This window comes from Mercenaria mercenaria, chromosome 4, assembly GCF_021730395.1.
Source record: "Mercenaria mercenaria strain notata chromosome 4, MADL_Memer_1, whole genome shotgun sequence".
Lineage (NCBI taxonomy): Eukaryota > Metazoa > Mollusca > Bivalvia > Venerida > Veneridae > Mercenaria > Mercenaria mercenaria.
This window is the reverse complement of record NC_069364.1, coordinates 34,123,961-34,141,166: the sequence shown is the minus strand read 5'-3', so window position 1 is coordinate 34,141,166 and position 17,206 is coordinate 34,123,961. Positions and strand designations below refer to the sequence as shown.

At 35.9% G+C, this 17,206-nt stretch overlaps 1 protein-coding gene across 6 annotated transcripts in view; it reads left to right on the top strand.

Moving 5' to 3' along the window:
- The window catches only part of LOC123551431 (uncharacterized), a 111,809-nt gene that overhangs the window by 67,190 nt on the left and 27,413 nt on the right, over positions 1–17,206 (top strand). For 4 of the 6 annotated variants that reach the window (XM_053540915.1, XM_045340366.2, XM_045340367.2 and 1 more), the window contains exons 4-7: positions 917–974; positions 3,436–3,499; positions 14,023–14,178; positions 16,412–16,470. In XM_053540915.1, coding sequence (XP_053396890.1) covers positions 917–974; positions 3,436–3,499; positions 14,023–14,178; positions 16,412–16,470 — 337 coding nt within the window. The remainder of the gene's footprint in view (positions 1–916; positions 975–3,435; positions 3,500–14,022; positions 14,179–16,411; positions 16,471–17,206) is intronic. The other 2 variants (XM_053540914.1, XM_045340368.2) reach the window with 1 other exon arrangement.

Genomic DNA, 17,206 nt, shown 5'->3' with positions numbered 1-17,206 from the left:
TTCATGAAACTTGGGTTCATGATCACCTCATCAAGAACTCATGAGTCAGCCATGTCACTCAAGGTCAAGGTCACAACTCAGATCAAAGGTTTGAGCTCTGTATATTCTAAACCCATTGAAGGATTTTCATGAAACTTGGGTCAAATAATCACCTTATCAAGACGATGTGCATATTTCATGAGTCAGTCATATCAGTTCAAGGTCAAGGTCACAGCTCAGGGTCAAAGGTTTACACTTTCACCATCCATAACAGTGGCGAGGGATTTAGCTGTCTTTCAGACTGCCTTGTTAAGTATTGTGACATTGGGACCATTTGAAAATATAGGTACTTTCTGTAGCCAGCAATGTTTTTTCAAGGGTTAAACCGTTAACCCACTCGACAGGGGATACCAGTTTATTGAATTTGCTCAGGGAGACGGCATGTGGCCCTTAGTTCAAAGGTCAAATTTTTTATTTGATCTGTTACGTTTATCGTAACAAGAATCTTGGCCAACCTTTGTTTAGGTATTTTTTTTTCTCATTCATTGTATGGGACTATGTATTGCATGGATTTCATATACTTGGTCAAAGGGAAGTGCACTTCTAGTTAATAGTTTGTTTCAATATAAAAGTGAACACCAGAGCAATTTCTGGAAGATCTGGTATTCACAGGTGAGATATTTGGTGTTACATGCAAAACTAAAAAACAACTTAATTCCCTTTTTAATGACTTTGACCATTTTCTTATTTACAGTGCTTCTGATGTTTTTCACAGAGAAATTACCAGATATATTTCACTCACATACTTCAGTAATTCACCGAAAACATGTAATATACGTATCTTTAACTACATTTTATATACACTTTAGTGTTTTTCATTGTTTACGGAATTTTCATTGTTTAATTATTTATTAATTACTTATCTATGTTTATTTAGGGAAGGAACGACATTACTCACTCGGAGGCTGTATCGAAAATCCTAGAGGGGCCAAGACGTGAGTAATTTTAAAACATATTGTATATTTTTTTCGGCGTAGCTGTCTGAGCCAACTTTTGACCTACTTAAAGAACCAATAAAAGTTGTAAATTTATAATTCTTCAACCAATAGAAACACCGGAACTGGATAGAAATGAATACATACATGATTCTAATTGACTGAAATTAATACTCAGTTTCACAAAATGTTACATTACAACAGAGTATTACATAGATACAGTAGGTACTGTCTCTAAAGACATTTGTTGGAGACGGACAAAATATAACTGCAGACAGGAGGTATCTATACACGTAATATTGGTGTTTTACCTGAATGATGATTGGTTTTTAGTACACGAATCTTGGAATTCCAAGTGTAACTAAATTATGTAAAGTGTAGCTGACAGTCGTGGTGAGCTCGGCTATCCAACATTTTCACCCAACGCCGAATACTTTTTTCTGCTTATATTTGGAACTAAAACATCTTTTCATTCATGAATATCTCTTACAAAATTGTACAATTGTTGTGCAGCTGAAAATCAGTATAATTCTTCTGTAAAAAAATAATCTGAATGAAAATGTATATGATGAAGATTCAATACAGAGATTTAATAACTTTTGTTAGTTTAAAAAGACCAAAACTACATTTAAAAAATGTCTAATTATGTATAAGTTGCAATTCTTTCAATTCTTTATGTTTTCATGACAGATGTCAAGACTTTATTGTTGCCTCAACTTTGACACATTTATGCACTTTAATATTTGATAGTCCAGAATGTGCTTAAAGGCTTCTAAATGTCTTTGTGATCGTATGGATAATTTAAATGTTAAGACTTCCTGACTGATAAGGCGTTGATTGCTGTCAAAACTTGTTAATATTTTAAATACTTGTAATACTTGTAATTTTATTACCATGTACGCATTCTTGAATTTGATTGGTTTATACTGTTAATTACACTCATAATAAGGGTCATTTTAATTGGTCGGTTTTTATATGTTGAGAGCGAATATATTTTCAAGACAGCAGATTTTTGAGGAGAATAGATTTGGATTTCCAAGTAGAAACATTGTGGTTTTCCACCAGAACACTAGAATTGTTAATACTTAATTTTTTTTTCTAATTGTTATATTCTACGGATACCCGTGTGAAAACTGTTGATTTGTGGTTTTCCACTGAAGAAAAATAAGGAAGATAATCTAGAACTGTGTTTCATTATTTGGACATAATCAGTAGTGCCTTAATATCTATAAAATTCATCATAATTTTACGGCATTACACAATACTGTTCACAGTAGCTATGCGCTACTAGCCCAGTTATTAACTTAGTTATTAAACTTGAAAAAAAACCGTTACGTTTGTCTTCGAAGAAATATGGGTTTATTCATGTAACGGTTGAGTTTTGGTATTTTTATTCAGTTGCACTAACGTACCAGCATATATCTCCTGATAAAAAACGGAATGGTTATAGTTTTACGGGGAGAAGTAAACAAGCAATGCTGTCTATACATTTATCTGTCGAATTTAAGATGATGTTTCTTCTTAAAAAATGCAAGAAACGAGTCATAGTTCGCTCTTTGAAAACGATTTGGTTATCTTCCTGCTTCAGAACCACCTGTCTGTTTCAAACGAAATAACTTCGTTTGAGTGACAACATTCAGACAAACGATATACATATACACACGTTTACTGGATTTTTGAATACAAAACTGCTTATTATCATAAATTATTTCCATTTATGCACTAATAAACGGATATTGAAAGTTATACAAAACTATCCTATAAATTTTGCCTTTTAAAAACTGAAATGCAGTTTTCACACTGAGGTCACGAAAAAATTATATTACAAATCTCAGTGGGGCTTTCTCTTTGAATATGCAGTTTTCGTCCGTAAAGATGGACTGAAAATTAAAATTAAATCGTCTATAATTGCCTCTAAAGACCTGTATGTTTACTATACGCGAGTATTTGATTCTCGGTTTTGTTTTAATCACACTAACACGTTAATCTATTAACGGTAGATGAAGAGTTCACCACTCAAGGACTTTATTTTCAGGTACCCTTCTGGGCATTATGCCATGCACAGGCGTGTACCTGGGTAAAATCACCAACCTTCCGCAAGTCAGCTCATATGACGAACGGAGCAGTGCTCGAACCGACAAAGAAGAGCCTCCGTGGCCGAGTTGTACAGGTCGCTGACTTCGAATCCCTTACCTTTCACCGTTGTGAGTCTCACTAGAAACCCAGGTTTGGGTAAAAAATGCGTTCATGCGAGGAAGCCATCCAACGGAAGGTCGGTGATTATACCCAAATACCCGCCTGTACCTGAAATAATTAGCATCCGGTGTTTTCCTACACCATCAAAAGCTGGACTAATTTAAATATGTCGGTGTAACGTTAAGCCAATAATAACAAAAGAAACCACCAGAGAAGATATTATTTAGTATTAAGTAAATCATATCTGTATTATCTTTTATTTCAGCGTTTGCCTTTTTCAAGACGTTATTTGGGGAGACCGTGAGAACGTTTGATTACAAATGGCTAAGGTAATACTTTAATAAAGAATGTAATAATTAAATTCTTAATATAAATGTGCAAGCCCGTCCATTGACGAAGGGAAACGCCTAGTGTGCACGTACGTCATAATTCAACAGTATTTAGCGCACACGTATAGACTACATAGTGTTATTTTTCATATTTCAGATTACGTTCATCAAATCTTTAAACTCTGAATACCAACAAGCTAAGGTAACTTTAAGTTACCTGCCCTAGAGTAAATAACACAACTATACTGAGCAAAACTTCCAATTAGACCCCTGCATGAATGTCAAAGATCCTGGCCTCCTAGAATAAAGCAGAAAACGTACTGAATATCACTTCTGAATAATTGTATTCTTGTGTAATGATATTAGAGAACTTTCTTTCAAAGAATATTGACAATTGTAACATGAATCACAATGCTTACCTGACGTCCTGACATTCCTGCTTCCAGCATTCCTATAGCACACGTCATTTCATCGAGTCGCATCAGAGGCATATGTAACATTATCGTGTTCGCATTAACCGTTAATTATAGGCTATAGCATTTATTTTTATCCATCGGTATTCAAGAAATTAGAAGTATTAAAGACCCACCAATACCTAGTGGTCTACTTTTTCCTCTCACGTGACCTTGGTGCAAATAATCGTGCATACTACTACACATTAATTAAGACCGCCTCGGTAGCCTAGTGGTAGAGCGTCCGCTTCGAGTGCGGGAGGTCGTGGGTTCGATCCCCGGCCGCGTCATACCAAAGACGTAAAAAATGGTACTAGCAGCTTCCTCGCTTGGCGCTCAGCATTAAGGGGATAGTGCTAGGACTGGTCAGCCCGGTGTCAGTATAATGTGACTGGGTGGGGTATCATGCCACGTGTCTACGGCGTGATATTCCAGTGAGGCAGCACTATAAAGTTGGGCATTGTGCTCACTGCTACAAGTAGACACCGTCGTTTATATGACTGAAAAATTGTTGAAAAAGACGTTAAACCCGAACACACACACACACACACACACACACACACTACATTAATTGAATAATATAGGCCTATTTAGACATTAAATACATTGTCTTAGCTCTATATCTGTTACAGTCAAATTGTAAATAGATACTTGTTGTTTCTCATTTCTTCATATAAAAATGTATAATTACCATCATGGAAATACAAAAGATTACAGTGATTTTGTGTTGTGTCTTTAATGTAACTTAACAATAGCCACTACTGACCTTGACATTTTATAGGGGGAAATACAAGTATATATAACTCTCAAAATATACTATGTATTTACAATTGAAGCTCAAATAAGAGCTGGCACTATTAGTGACAAAAGCCCCCGAAGTGTGCCCAAACATGCTACAGTTGTTTGCGCAAAATATGCCAGAATAGTTTAGGTATGACTCATTTTGCGACCAGATTAAACAAGTTCTCCGAAGGTTACCTTGCCCTTGGAGCTAGGGTCTGGATTTTGAGCATGACACACCAGCTCATCATAGGGAAGAATTGTGACAAGTAATTTCTGATGAATGGCAGAGTTATTCACCGCACAAGAAAGATACAATGTTAAGTCTAAGTGCGACTTTGACCTTGAAGCTAGGGGTCTTGGGCTTGTGTCTGACACGTCATTTCAATATAGTGAACGTTTATGCCATGTAATTTTAAAATCTCTTAATCGATGGAAGAGTTATGGAACAGACAAGAAACACACCATGTAAACTGTCAACCTCTAAATGTGACCTTGACCTCAGAGCTGATGGTCTTTTTGTTATGCATGACACGTTTTCTCGTTATGAGGAATATCTATACCAAGTAATTTCGAAATTCCTTGATGAATGACAGTGTTACGAACCGGACCTGAAAGAAATCCTATTAAACATTGTCTTGACTTCTAAGTGTAAACTTGATCTTGGAGCTAGTGGACTGGGTCTTGAGCGTAACACATTGCCTCATTATGGTAAACATTTATGCCAAGTTGTTTCAAAATCCTTTCATGGATAACAGAGTTATATACCGGACACGAAAAATGTTCTATTAATCTATGACTTCTAAGTATGACCTTGACCTTGGAGCAAGGTATCTGGGTCTTGTGCATGACACATTGTCTGATTATGGTTACCATTTATGCTAAGGTATTCCCAAATCCCTTCATCGATGGCAGAAATATGGACCAGACACAAAACAGATCCTGTTAATATTTGAACTCTAAGTCTGAACATTGACCTTGGTGCTAGGGGTCTGGGTCTTGCCCCTGACACGTCGTCTCATTAAGATAAACATTTATGCTAAGTAATTTCAAAACCTCTTGATGAATGGCAAAGTTACGAACCGGACACGAAACAGACCCTATTAACGTTTGACTTCTAAGTGTGAAATTGACCTTGTAGCTCGGGGGGGTCTGAGTATTACATACGAAACGTCGTCTCATTAAGGTTAATATTTATGCCAAACTATTTCAAAATTCCTTCATGGATGGCAGAGTTACAGCCCGGACAAGAATTTACAAAATTACGGTCGGACGGACTGACAAGGCGATTTTAATATGCCCACCTTCGAGGCATAAAAATCAAAGAACATACTGTAGTGTAAATAAGAAGTTATTTGCTGAAACATCGTTAAAAGATATAAGGATGTTACTAAAAAATAAAAACCGAAAATTATCAACTGCTTTTGTAAATTTCTTGAAATAGATATATATAATAACATAATATATTAACAAAATCTGAAAAGTGATCCCTCGGAAGCACTGATGACAAGCATGCGCGGATCCAGCCAATTTTCTCAGAGGGGGTCCGACCGACCCCTGACTAAGACCAGGAAAATATAGCTAATACGTATTAATCGTTCCATCTGTGACAAACATGTGTCTCTATACACTAAATAATTTGTTTTTGATGTTAGCCGCATAAAAGAAAAGGGTTGTCAATAAGTCTTTGTGGAAAAGGCTGAAATAGAAAAAATGCGGACCAGCTATAGCGGGGTCCCTGGAAAATTTTGAAATTCAGCGCTTCATTTCTTGCATTCTGGGGGCATTTAAGGAACATTTAAGGACACCTTTTCCGCTACAATTTAAATATATAATATACTCCTTATTTTCACAGTTTTAAGATCTAACCTGTTAAGTGTGGGGAAAATTATAAAATTATGTTTTCTTAAAGGTAAAATTCTTAGGTTTTTTTTGAGATAATTTACGTAAATATGAATTACGTCGGTAGCAGATGCCACATACACTTTGAATGCACTCCAAAAATTTTTTTTCGAAAAACCGTTTTTTCCTTCTCTTCTTTATTTGGAATTTTCAAGGGGGGTCCGGACCCCTGGACCTTCTCCTCTGGATCCGCACATGACAAGGCTAATAGTGAATATTGCAGACTCGATTTGATTGAGACCGCATTAGCTGTAGTTTGTTTATTTTGTACACCAGTCAGCAGTGTACATGTATCTAAATAATTTGCAACCATGTTTTGCACGGAATGTCACGGATTAGAGGGATAGACTGGCTATATTCAGCACTACAACCCGTCAAACTGTATGAAATCTAAAGTGGTAGTATATTCATGGCATGATATTCCATACTTAAGCACTATTATAGCCAAATCCAAATGATCTTTTCATATAATTCGTGCGACATTTAGGTATTAAAATATCATTATGTACAACTGATCTAAGGCCATAAATTTCATTGCTGGAAAATGTTACAATATCAGATATGTAAGATGGTACCAGATTTTTTATAGTTTTAAATATCATTACTCCAATATGGTATTTGCACCGATCAGAAAATTTCATCCGAGTTCTTTTAACATTTCAGATTTATTTGTCTGCAGTTCTTTATTTAAAACAATCCTAGCAACTCTTCCTTGAAGTGCAAAAATCTTAATTAATGAGCCTTTACTGCATGTAGACCAAATTGTACAGCAGAAATCTAAAACAGACAATACATATGCATTGTAGAATAATTTTTTCATATCCTCTGTTAAAAAATATACAATCCTCTTCAATAGTGCAATTTTTGAGTTAACTTTCAAACATATTTTATCTATTTGTATATTCCACGAAAGTGTATTGTCGATATAGATTCCTAAAACTTTTTGAACTGTTACATTTTCTATGATAGATCCACAATAGTTAAGTTCAAATTGCTGCAATTGCGCTTCTTGTGTTTTGTACATATTAGCATACATTTTGTTTTTGATGGGTGTAACAGCATGTTGTTTGAAAAACACCATTTTTTTCGATTTTATCTAAATTTTCTTGGAGTTTACTTTCAACAATTTTCATATCACAATCAGATTCATATATTGTCGAGTCATCAGCGTATAGATCAATATTACCTTCATTTGTTGATAATGCTATGTCATTGATATAAAGTAAAAATAACAGGGGACCGAGAAATGACCCCTGTGGAACGCCGGAACTAACTGTCATTTGTTTGGATCTGAAGTTATAATTACCAACTTTAATCAACTGTTTCCTGTTGGATAAATACGACTGGAATAATTTAATTGTACTATCTGTAAATTTATATAATCTTAGTTTATGTAGTAAAACAGAGTGATCTACGTCTTTTAACCAGGCATCTATTAATCGCGTAAGAGCTGTATGGCATGAATGATGAATGATTGGGTTTAAATCCTGACTGAGTTTCGTGAATGATGTTAAATGTTTTGAAAAAAGATTGCATTTGAATCGCTATATGTCTTTCAAATATTTTAGATATTGTCGGTAAAATTGAGATAGGGCGATAGTTGATTGGATCTTCTTTGTTTCCTTGTTTAAATACTGGAACAACAAATGCATCTTTTAAAGAATCTGGAAACGTACATGTGTCGATACTTTTGTTTATTAAAAATGCAATTGCAGACGTGATATAGTCACCACAATATTTAAGTATATTAGGACCAATGCCGTCTAATCCCGTTGATTTATTAGTATCTAATGTGCCTATAATTTTTTTAACTTCAAATGCCGATATTGGTTCAATATTAAATATGTTAAACTTCAATTTGTTGTCTAGATACTTTTCCAAAATTGAGAAATTATTTATTACAAACTTGTCTTCTAAACGATATTTGATATATTAATGAAATGATTGTTCAGTGCATTCGATATATTTGAAGGCTCATCGATAATGTTTTCATTGATAACCAGTTTTGATGGCAATGATATGCCATTTTCTTCTGTATTGTTATTTGATATATTTCTTATATTTTTCCACAAATAGCTTGGATTTTTATTATCTTTTATTGCAATGTTATATATATTCTTTTTACTTTTCTTTATCATGGATGAAATTTTGTTCCGCAAAATCTTGTATTCATTAAATTTTTAACCAGGTTTTCAACGAAAACCTGAGTTATTAGATTGGGGAAGATGTCGGTCGGGCGGGCGGGCGGCGGCGGTGGCGGCGGCGGCGTCAAACTGGTGTTTCCGGTCAATAACTTTTGTTTCGGTAAAGATATTTGAATAAAACTTGGTATGTATGTAGCTTATATCAGGACAAAAGCTTGGATTGATTTTGGGGTTTCTGGGGTGAAGGTCAGGTCACTGTTACTTAAAATAGAAAAAGGGTTTCCGGTCAATAACTTAACTTAGGAATGAGCTATCATGATGAAACTTGGTGTATAGAAAACTTATATAAAGTTGTAGCTTGGGATTGATTTTGGGGTTTCTGGGATCAAGGTCAAGGTCATTGTTACTAAAAATAGGGTTAGGGTTAGGTTAGGGTTAGGGTTAGCATATCTTCTTCATGCATAGAGGGATTTTGATGTAACTTGGCACAATTATACACCATCATGAGACGAAGTGTCTTGCGCAGTTCCCTTCTTTAGAATTACTTCCCTTTGTTGTTACTATAAATAGCTTATATTGTAACTTTTTCATTACTAGACGTAGGGAAAAATCGAGACCACTTTTCTGTAGTACAACATGCATGTTACATCCAATTTTGAGGTGTACCTACCTGGTAAGGATTTCTGTGTGGACTAACAATTTTTTTTTTTTTGTATTTTTTTTTAATTTCTTTTTTAAGATTAACTTCCCTTAGTTGTTACTATAAATAACTTATAACTTATATTGTAACTTTTTTATAATTGACCGTAGTTTTTTTGTGGACTTAGAAAAACAAAAGAATTACAATCATTACTAAACAACCACAAAATTAAAATTACATCTGCAAATACAGGTGCTAGAGTAAAGAAATTTGCTGTGACAGGCGTATATTGTGACATTCTGGCACTCTTGTTTATTCTTATGAAAAGTGTTGAAAACCTGGTTTCGTGGCATTGCCGCGTTTCTTGTTTATCCTTATGTAGCTTATCTCGTTGAATAATTGGTTTTTTGATATTTTCTGTAAACCACGATGGTTGTATGACGCGTTTTACCCTTTTCGTTTTCATAGGTGCATGTTTTATCAGGATGTTGTTTAATATAGAATAAAGAAAATGCAGTGATTTATTGGGGTCAGAGAATGTTTCTATCAAGTGAAATGGTGCAGTTGATAAGTCGTCGCGAAAACTGGCTTCATCAAACTTTTTGAAAGATCTGCACGTTATTGTTTTGTGACTATCTTGATTTTCATTAGGGTGTTTCATCGATCTCGTGAAACATATTGGGTAATGATCACTGATATTGTAGTTTGTCACCAATATTTCACTTATATATTCACACTGTGTAGTATATATATGATCAATAATAGTAGAACTTAGTTTTGTTATTCGTGTTGGGATTTTAATAAGTTGATTAAGACCGAATTTCATTATTACATCCTGCCATTTTTTATTTGTGAACTTTTCTTATTTTTTTCCGGCAAGTAATTGATGTTGAAATCTCCGAGGATATGCGCTTCTAAGTTTAGCAGGTCGAGTTTTTCTAGTTGAGCTTCAAATAAATCTACCCACGCCTGATTTACATCTGGTGGTCTGTATACGAATTTCACTAGAAATGGTTTACAAGTGGCATAATTTACTTGAATGCAGATTGACTCAATATCATCATGTTCTAGGTCATACCGCCGTGTGTACGGAACTTTTTTTGCTAGGTATACTAAAATTCCACCACCTTTTTTATTAAGTCTGTCTTTTCTCTCAAACGAGAAATTATTGATACTTCAAAATTGGTTTTCGACGTTTTCCGTGAGAAAAGTTTCACGCAATCCAAGAATATCACTTGAATTTGGTAAACTTAAAAGATACTTAATTTCATCAAGTTTAGGAAGAACATGTTGAATATTTAAACTAGCAATATGAATCCTCTTTTTATTGTATGAAAAAATACCGCCATTTGCGTTTTTTGCAAATTCTACTTGAGAATCACTGTATATGTTACTTCTACTTTTCATTTGTATTTTTATGCCCCCGAAGGGAGGCATATAGTTTTTGAACCGTCTGTCCGTCTGTCCGCAATTTTCGTGTCCGGTCCATATCTTTGTCATCGATGGATGGATTTTCAAATAACTTGGCATGAATGTGTACCACAGTAAGACGACGTGCCGCGCGCAAGACCCAGGTCCGTAACTCAAAGGTCAAGGTCACACTTAGACGTTAAAGGTCATTTTTCATGAGAATGCATTCGTGTCCGGTCCATATCTTTGTCATCCATGGATGGATTTTCAAATAACTTGGCATGAATGTGTACCACAGTAAGACGACGTGTCGCGCGCAAGACCCAGGTCCGTAGGTCAAAGGTCAAGGTCACACTTAGACGTTAAAGGTCATTTTTCATGAAAGTGCATTCGTGTCCGGTCCATATCTTTGTCGTCCATGGATGGATTTTCAAATAACTTGGCATGAATGTGTACCACAGTAAGACGACGTGTCACGCGCAAGACCCAGGTCCGTAGGTCAAAGGTCCTAAACTCTAACATCGGCCATAACTATTCATTCAAAGTGCCATCGGGGGCATGTGTCATCCTATGGAGACAGCTCTTGTTTGTAGTATAGTTTTATTATTAATTTTATTATCGTTATCGTTTTCATCATCATCATCACCATCATCATCATCATCATTATCGTTATCGTTATCGTTGACGTTATCATTATTATCAGTATTATTATTATCATAATTGAAAGTATTATAATTATTATCATTTTTAGATGATGGTTCCAGCAATGAAAAATATTGGCACTTACATATTATGTCATCACAATCGCTGCATAAAGTTTGTAACAATGAAAATTTGTTTTCATCTTCAAAGGGCCTGGAGTATTTGTCTTCGCTGTCCTATGTTCTCATGAAGTCCCTTCTGTCGTACATTTTTCTCCCGTAGTTGTCTGAAATTGAGTGTTTTCTACAGTTATTGGTATAATGATTTGTTAAACTACAGTTTTGACAAGACCGTGTCATATCTCTATATGGTCGTCCGTTGTTTCTGTCTCTATTATATTCTGTTCTCGAATTAAATGGTAAGCTCCTTTGAGACTTCCGCCGATTTTGCCGAAATGAGTGACCAGAGAAATGTTCCGCTGGTGGACTTCTATTAGTATCTTGATCCGGTGAACGACTCTTTATAACAGAAATCCATTCATTCAAACACATAAGCAGCGTACTTGAACCTCGGTTGTTTAGGTGAATTCCATCAGGTGTATAATAATGGGTGACAGTTTTCCGGTTCATATAGATGAAAGATGTGAAACACTGTACCAGGTAAGCTCCAGTTTCATCGCACTCTTGTTGAAGAACATCATTAAAGGCGGTAACATCTGCATCTTTTCTAGGACATAACGTACACAGATGCACTTTACATTCTTTGCGTAAAAGTTTATTGGCAATGTCCTTCATTTCATCTCCTAACGTCGCAGCATTTTTCCCGCGGGCAACGTCATTTCCGCCAATATAAATAAACACGTTAGCGTATTTTGTCAAATCCATATCTTGAAGTCGTTTAGACACATCTTTGATAGTTGCTCCGCCTGCCGTGCTTATGTCCGTTGTCTCTTACTGCTCTGTCGGGTATATTTGGCATCAGTTCAGCTTGAGAATTAGCATTCAAGTCACCGTTTGTACTTTCAGGGTTTTGCACGTTAGATACTTCGTCTGTAGGAGATATCGTCTGTGCAGCAGTAGGCGATTTATTACCATTTCTTTCTTTTAACGAAGCTGGATGTAGTGATTTCAAAGTATCAAAGATGGACATCAATCTTTTCTGCAAATTATCGCCGCATTTCTTTATGTCAGTGCTTACTGTTGCGCTTTTCTCTGTCATTTCTTCTAATCTGTTGTTTGTTTGTGCATTTGCTAGAGATGTTTGTTTTTTCATGCTGTTTATATCATCATTTAACCGTGCAAAACGTAAGTCAGTGTCATCAATATGGTGTTTCAATGTTTGTTTTATATCTGTAACATCTTTGTGAATTTCGTGTAGTAATTCTGCTAGAGATTTTTCATCAGGCGGGTTTTCATTTTGCAATGTTTCAGCTTGATTATCATTCTCGTCAAGGTTGGTAACACATTGATCAGAACTTTCGTCTAGTTGCTTACAGTCAGTGTTTGGTAAACAACTATCTTTAAGTGACACAGTAGCAACTTGTTTACCTCCTGTCTGATAGGATACTCGTTCTTTAAGGTGTTCATTAATGAATGTTTCTCATTGCAGAGTTGGTGCAGCCGTTCTGCGCCTGCGCGGAATTATTATCCATTGGAGCGCACGGCAAAATTACTCATTTGTTTGCATGTCCGTACGCATTTAGCGTATCAAATGCATAATATACTGACCAGAGGTTAGGGTTAGTATCACCATGGTTACAAAATATATACTTTTAAGATATTTTCTTTCAAATTTAGTTAATCCGGTATATTCCGGAGTCTGTAATATATCACAGGTGCACCAACTCTGTATTTAGTCACAGCGTTCATTAATTGCATTTCTTATATCTTGATTGATGACATCAAGAGAAGAATTTTCTTCATCTAGTGTGTTTTCAAGTAACACCATAATTTCCTCTAAATCCTCGCTCATAAATTTTGGCAGGCCTTTCCCGTTTACCAATATGGAGCATTTTGTGTGGTACATATTTACCGTGTAATGTGTTGATTCATCTGAACTAACTTTAAATTTAGTCTCAACTAAGTTACCTTTTCTATCTAAGACTGGAATACACTGTGACTTTGACTTGATTCCAGGTGATGAGTAGTACATTTCCGCCGCAAACTTAAACAGTTCATACATTCCAGAATTCATTTCAAATTTCACACCTCCTCCTGTCTCCTTCACTTCAAATGCTTTATTCTCCGTGTTGATGTACTTTTTCTTTAAAGCTTTCATTTCATCCAAGATACAATTTCTGTTTTCACAGTTAATTTCTTGAACTTCCGGCGTCATTAAATTTTTCTTTTCTCGTTGTGTCATTTTGAAAATCCGCGAAGTATTGGAAAATTCATGAAGTACGAGGATAGTTATTTATTCTTTTCAACTTCCACAAAGTTTTAAAGAAAACTAACAGCAAAATTGCTTTTTAAATGAATAAAACCTCTTTTTTTAGAGCGACGTTTTTTTCCGACTTGTTTATCCGGACGTCAATGAATGTGCTATTCTTTTCAGAGCCGTTCATAGACAAGCGTTTACTGGGGCGCACGTAGATAACGTGTATATGTCACGTGGAACGCCCAACCTTCTTACCATGTGGACACCATTCGGTGACTGCGATCCAACCATAGGATGCCTGGCTGTTAGTGAGGGTTCTAACAGGCTGCCAGGGTAATTGTTCTTCCTTTCCATCGCATGTTACGTCTTTCAAAACAGTTTCCTGTTATATGAGTACATTCGAGTTTTTTTTTATGCACGAGTGACATCATATCGAACAGAAAATTAAAAGATATTTATTTTAGATACCACCACGTTTTCAACTTTCAGTCTAATTCACAATTTCTGTAACATTGTTTTTCTTGAAAAAAAAAGAACTTCATTATGAAAGAAATTTACTCTATCAAAACATACAGGTCTTTAGAGGCAATTATAGACGTTTTTATTTTAATTTTCAGTCCATCTTTTATCATATTTATGCTAATGTGAGTGAACCTACTGACTGTGATCTGAATTTCATACCAGTATTAGATTGCTGCTCTACGAACGCAGCATGAATCAGAGGACGTATACTTATGGAACGCCGGCACTGTCTTTTGTAGTCATGAAAATCTATTATTAAGTTTGTTTTTTATTATATTATGTACCGAAATCTTTACATGTTGTGCAACATATTTATGTTATGTGATTATATCGTTATTTGTTGTTTTTGTAGTAATATTATGATATTTTTGGTTATATTATGTAGAAACATCTTTACATCATGTAGACAACTTATTACAATATGTGCAAGTACTTTATTACATTGTGTCCGTTCTATATTATATCATGTGATATATTATTTTCATCATGTGCTTTTATCTTTACATTTTGTGCATCTTTTTAATCCCGCGCCACGGGTGGTGGGGGTTATAGGAATGGTCTTCGTCCGTCCTTCCGTCTGTCCGTAACATTTTGTGTCCGTTCTGTATCTCCTAAACCCCTTGAAGGATTTTCACGAAACTTGGGTCAAATGATCACCTCATCAAGATGATGTGCAGAACACATGAGTCAGCCATGTTGAGCCTTCCATTCCGTGTCCGCTCCTAAACCCATTGAAGGATTTTCATGATACTTCAGTCAAATGATCACCTCATCAAGACGATGTGCAGAACACATCAGTCAGCCATGTCGGTTCAAGGTCAAGGTCACAACTCAAGGTCAAAGGTTTGAGCCTTCCATTTCGTGTCCGCTCTGTATCTCCTAAACCCCTTGAAGGATGTTCATGAAACTTGAGTCAAATGATCACCTCATCAAGATGATGTGCAAGAACTCATGTGTCCAGCCGTGTTGACTTAAGATCAAGGTCACAACTCAAGGTCAAAAGTTCGAGCTATGTATCTCCTAAACCCCTTGAAAGATTTTCATGAAACTTGGGTCAAATGATCACCTCATCAAGGCGATGTGCAGAACTCATGAGTCAGCCATGTTGGCTCAAGGTCAAGGTCACAACTCAAGGTCAAAAGTTTGAGCCTTCCATTTTGTGTCTGCTCTGTATCTCCTAAACCCCTTGAAGTATTTTCAAATTCATTGATTTCCTCATACATAGACTGTAAAATATACTTAACAAAGTCGATGCTTCCACCCAATACCATCAACCCTTTCACTATCCATAACAGCGTTAAATATGTTTTATTATATTCTGTCAATACTATCTTATATTTTGTAATGAAGTTATTATATCTTGTGCAAACTTTGTTATGTAGTGGTAACTTTATTACGATGTATTGGATATTTTTAGCGGGATGATAACCTGCCTCGACACCGGTAAATGGGCTATTCCAGATAATATGTGACCCCCCCCCCATATGGAAGGCACATTTTTTTTTGTCCAAAGGGGTATTTCCTGACAATTGTCCGGGTGGGGGGTCTGGAAACGGTTTGTCCAAGGGTCTTGTCCAGGTGGGGTATGTCCAAGAGGGGGATGGGGGTTCTGGAAACGGTTTGTCCTTGGGGGTCTTTTCGGACAAAAAAGCCTTCCGTAGTCATGTCCAGGGGGGGTCTATCCGAAGGGGTTCTGGAAACGGTCTGAAGGCATTTTTGCCCGTAAAAAAACAAACCTTGAACAAACCGTTTCCAGAACCTCACCCCCCTCCCTTGGACAGGCCCCCCTGGACAAGACTATGGAAGGCATTTTTGCCCGAAAAGGCCCCCTTGGACAAACCGTTTCCAGAACACCCTCTCCCTGGACAGACCCCACCCCCGGACAAATGTCAGGAAATACGTTTAGTATTCAAAGTCTTCTGTAAGTCTAAATTTCTTACGTACGTTGATGAATATGTAGAAAGCTGCTGCTATGGAAATATTAGACACATTCAAAATATTTTGTTGGTTGAAATTAATCATTTGTGAATATGTTTTGTTACAGGTTTGATAAATTACACAGTACATACAGCCAAGTCGATGTCGAAGATATAAATCTAAATGGTAAACATAGAGATATTATTTCTATCACTTTTAAAAAAATAGATTTTAAGAATCAAACATTATCTAGTAGGATAAATTATTATACCATTAATGTTGGAATATTAAAACTTTAATTTTGCCGACGTGACGTTAAACCCGACCAGAAAAAAAACATGCTACTGTTTTTGGAGATAACTAAGTTGTAATAGATTCTTTTTCTTTCAAACTGTATTCTACAAGTTAAGTAAAAGAAGGAAAAATAAAACAAATGACTTTCTTTTAAGCACTAATTTCTTACACATGGTAGTAACGTATCCCAGGGTGTAAGAAGAGTTTGGTTAGCATCCCAAAACTCTGATTAGCATATAAAGACAAGTTTTTCTTGCTATGTGAATAAAAGAGTGCTCAAAATGATGAGCTAAACATTTACAAACTGAAATATGTTTTACTTGGATACCAGTGTGCTGAAAATCGCGGGCGAAAGCGGGCGAAATTTAGATTACTGGGCTTTTTCATATTCTGAGAATCGCAATACGCATATTACTTCACCTAGATGGTTGAAATCGGGAGTACGTAGTGATACATGCCCCTCCTGATTGCCTGCATGCATACTTTATTAATATTTATTTTGACGGCTTTTTTTTTTAGCTCGGCTATACGAAGTATACATGGAGAGCTATCCCACTCGCCCCGGCGTCGGCGTCTTTCCGCGTCCCCACCTTGGTTAAAGTTTTTATGCACATTTTCTTTTTTTACC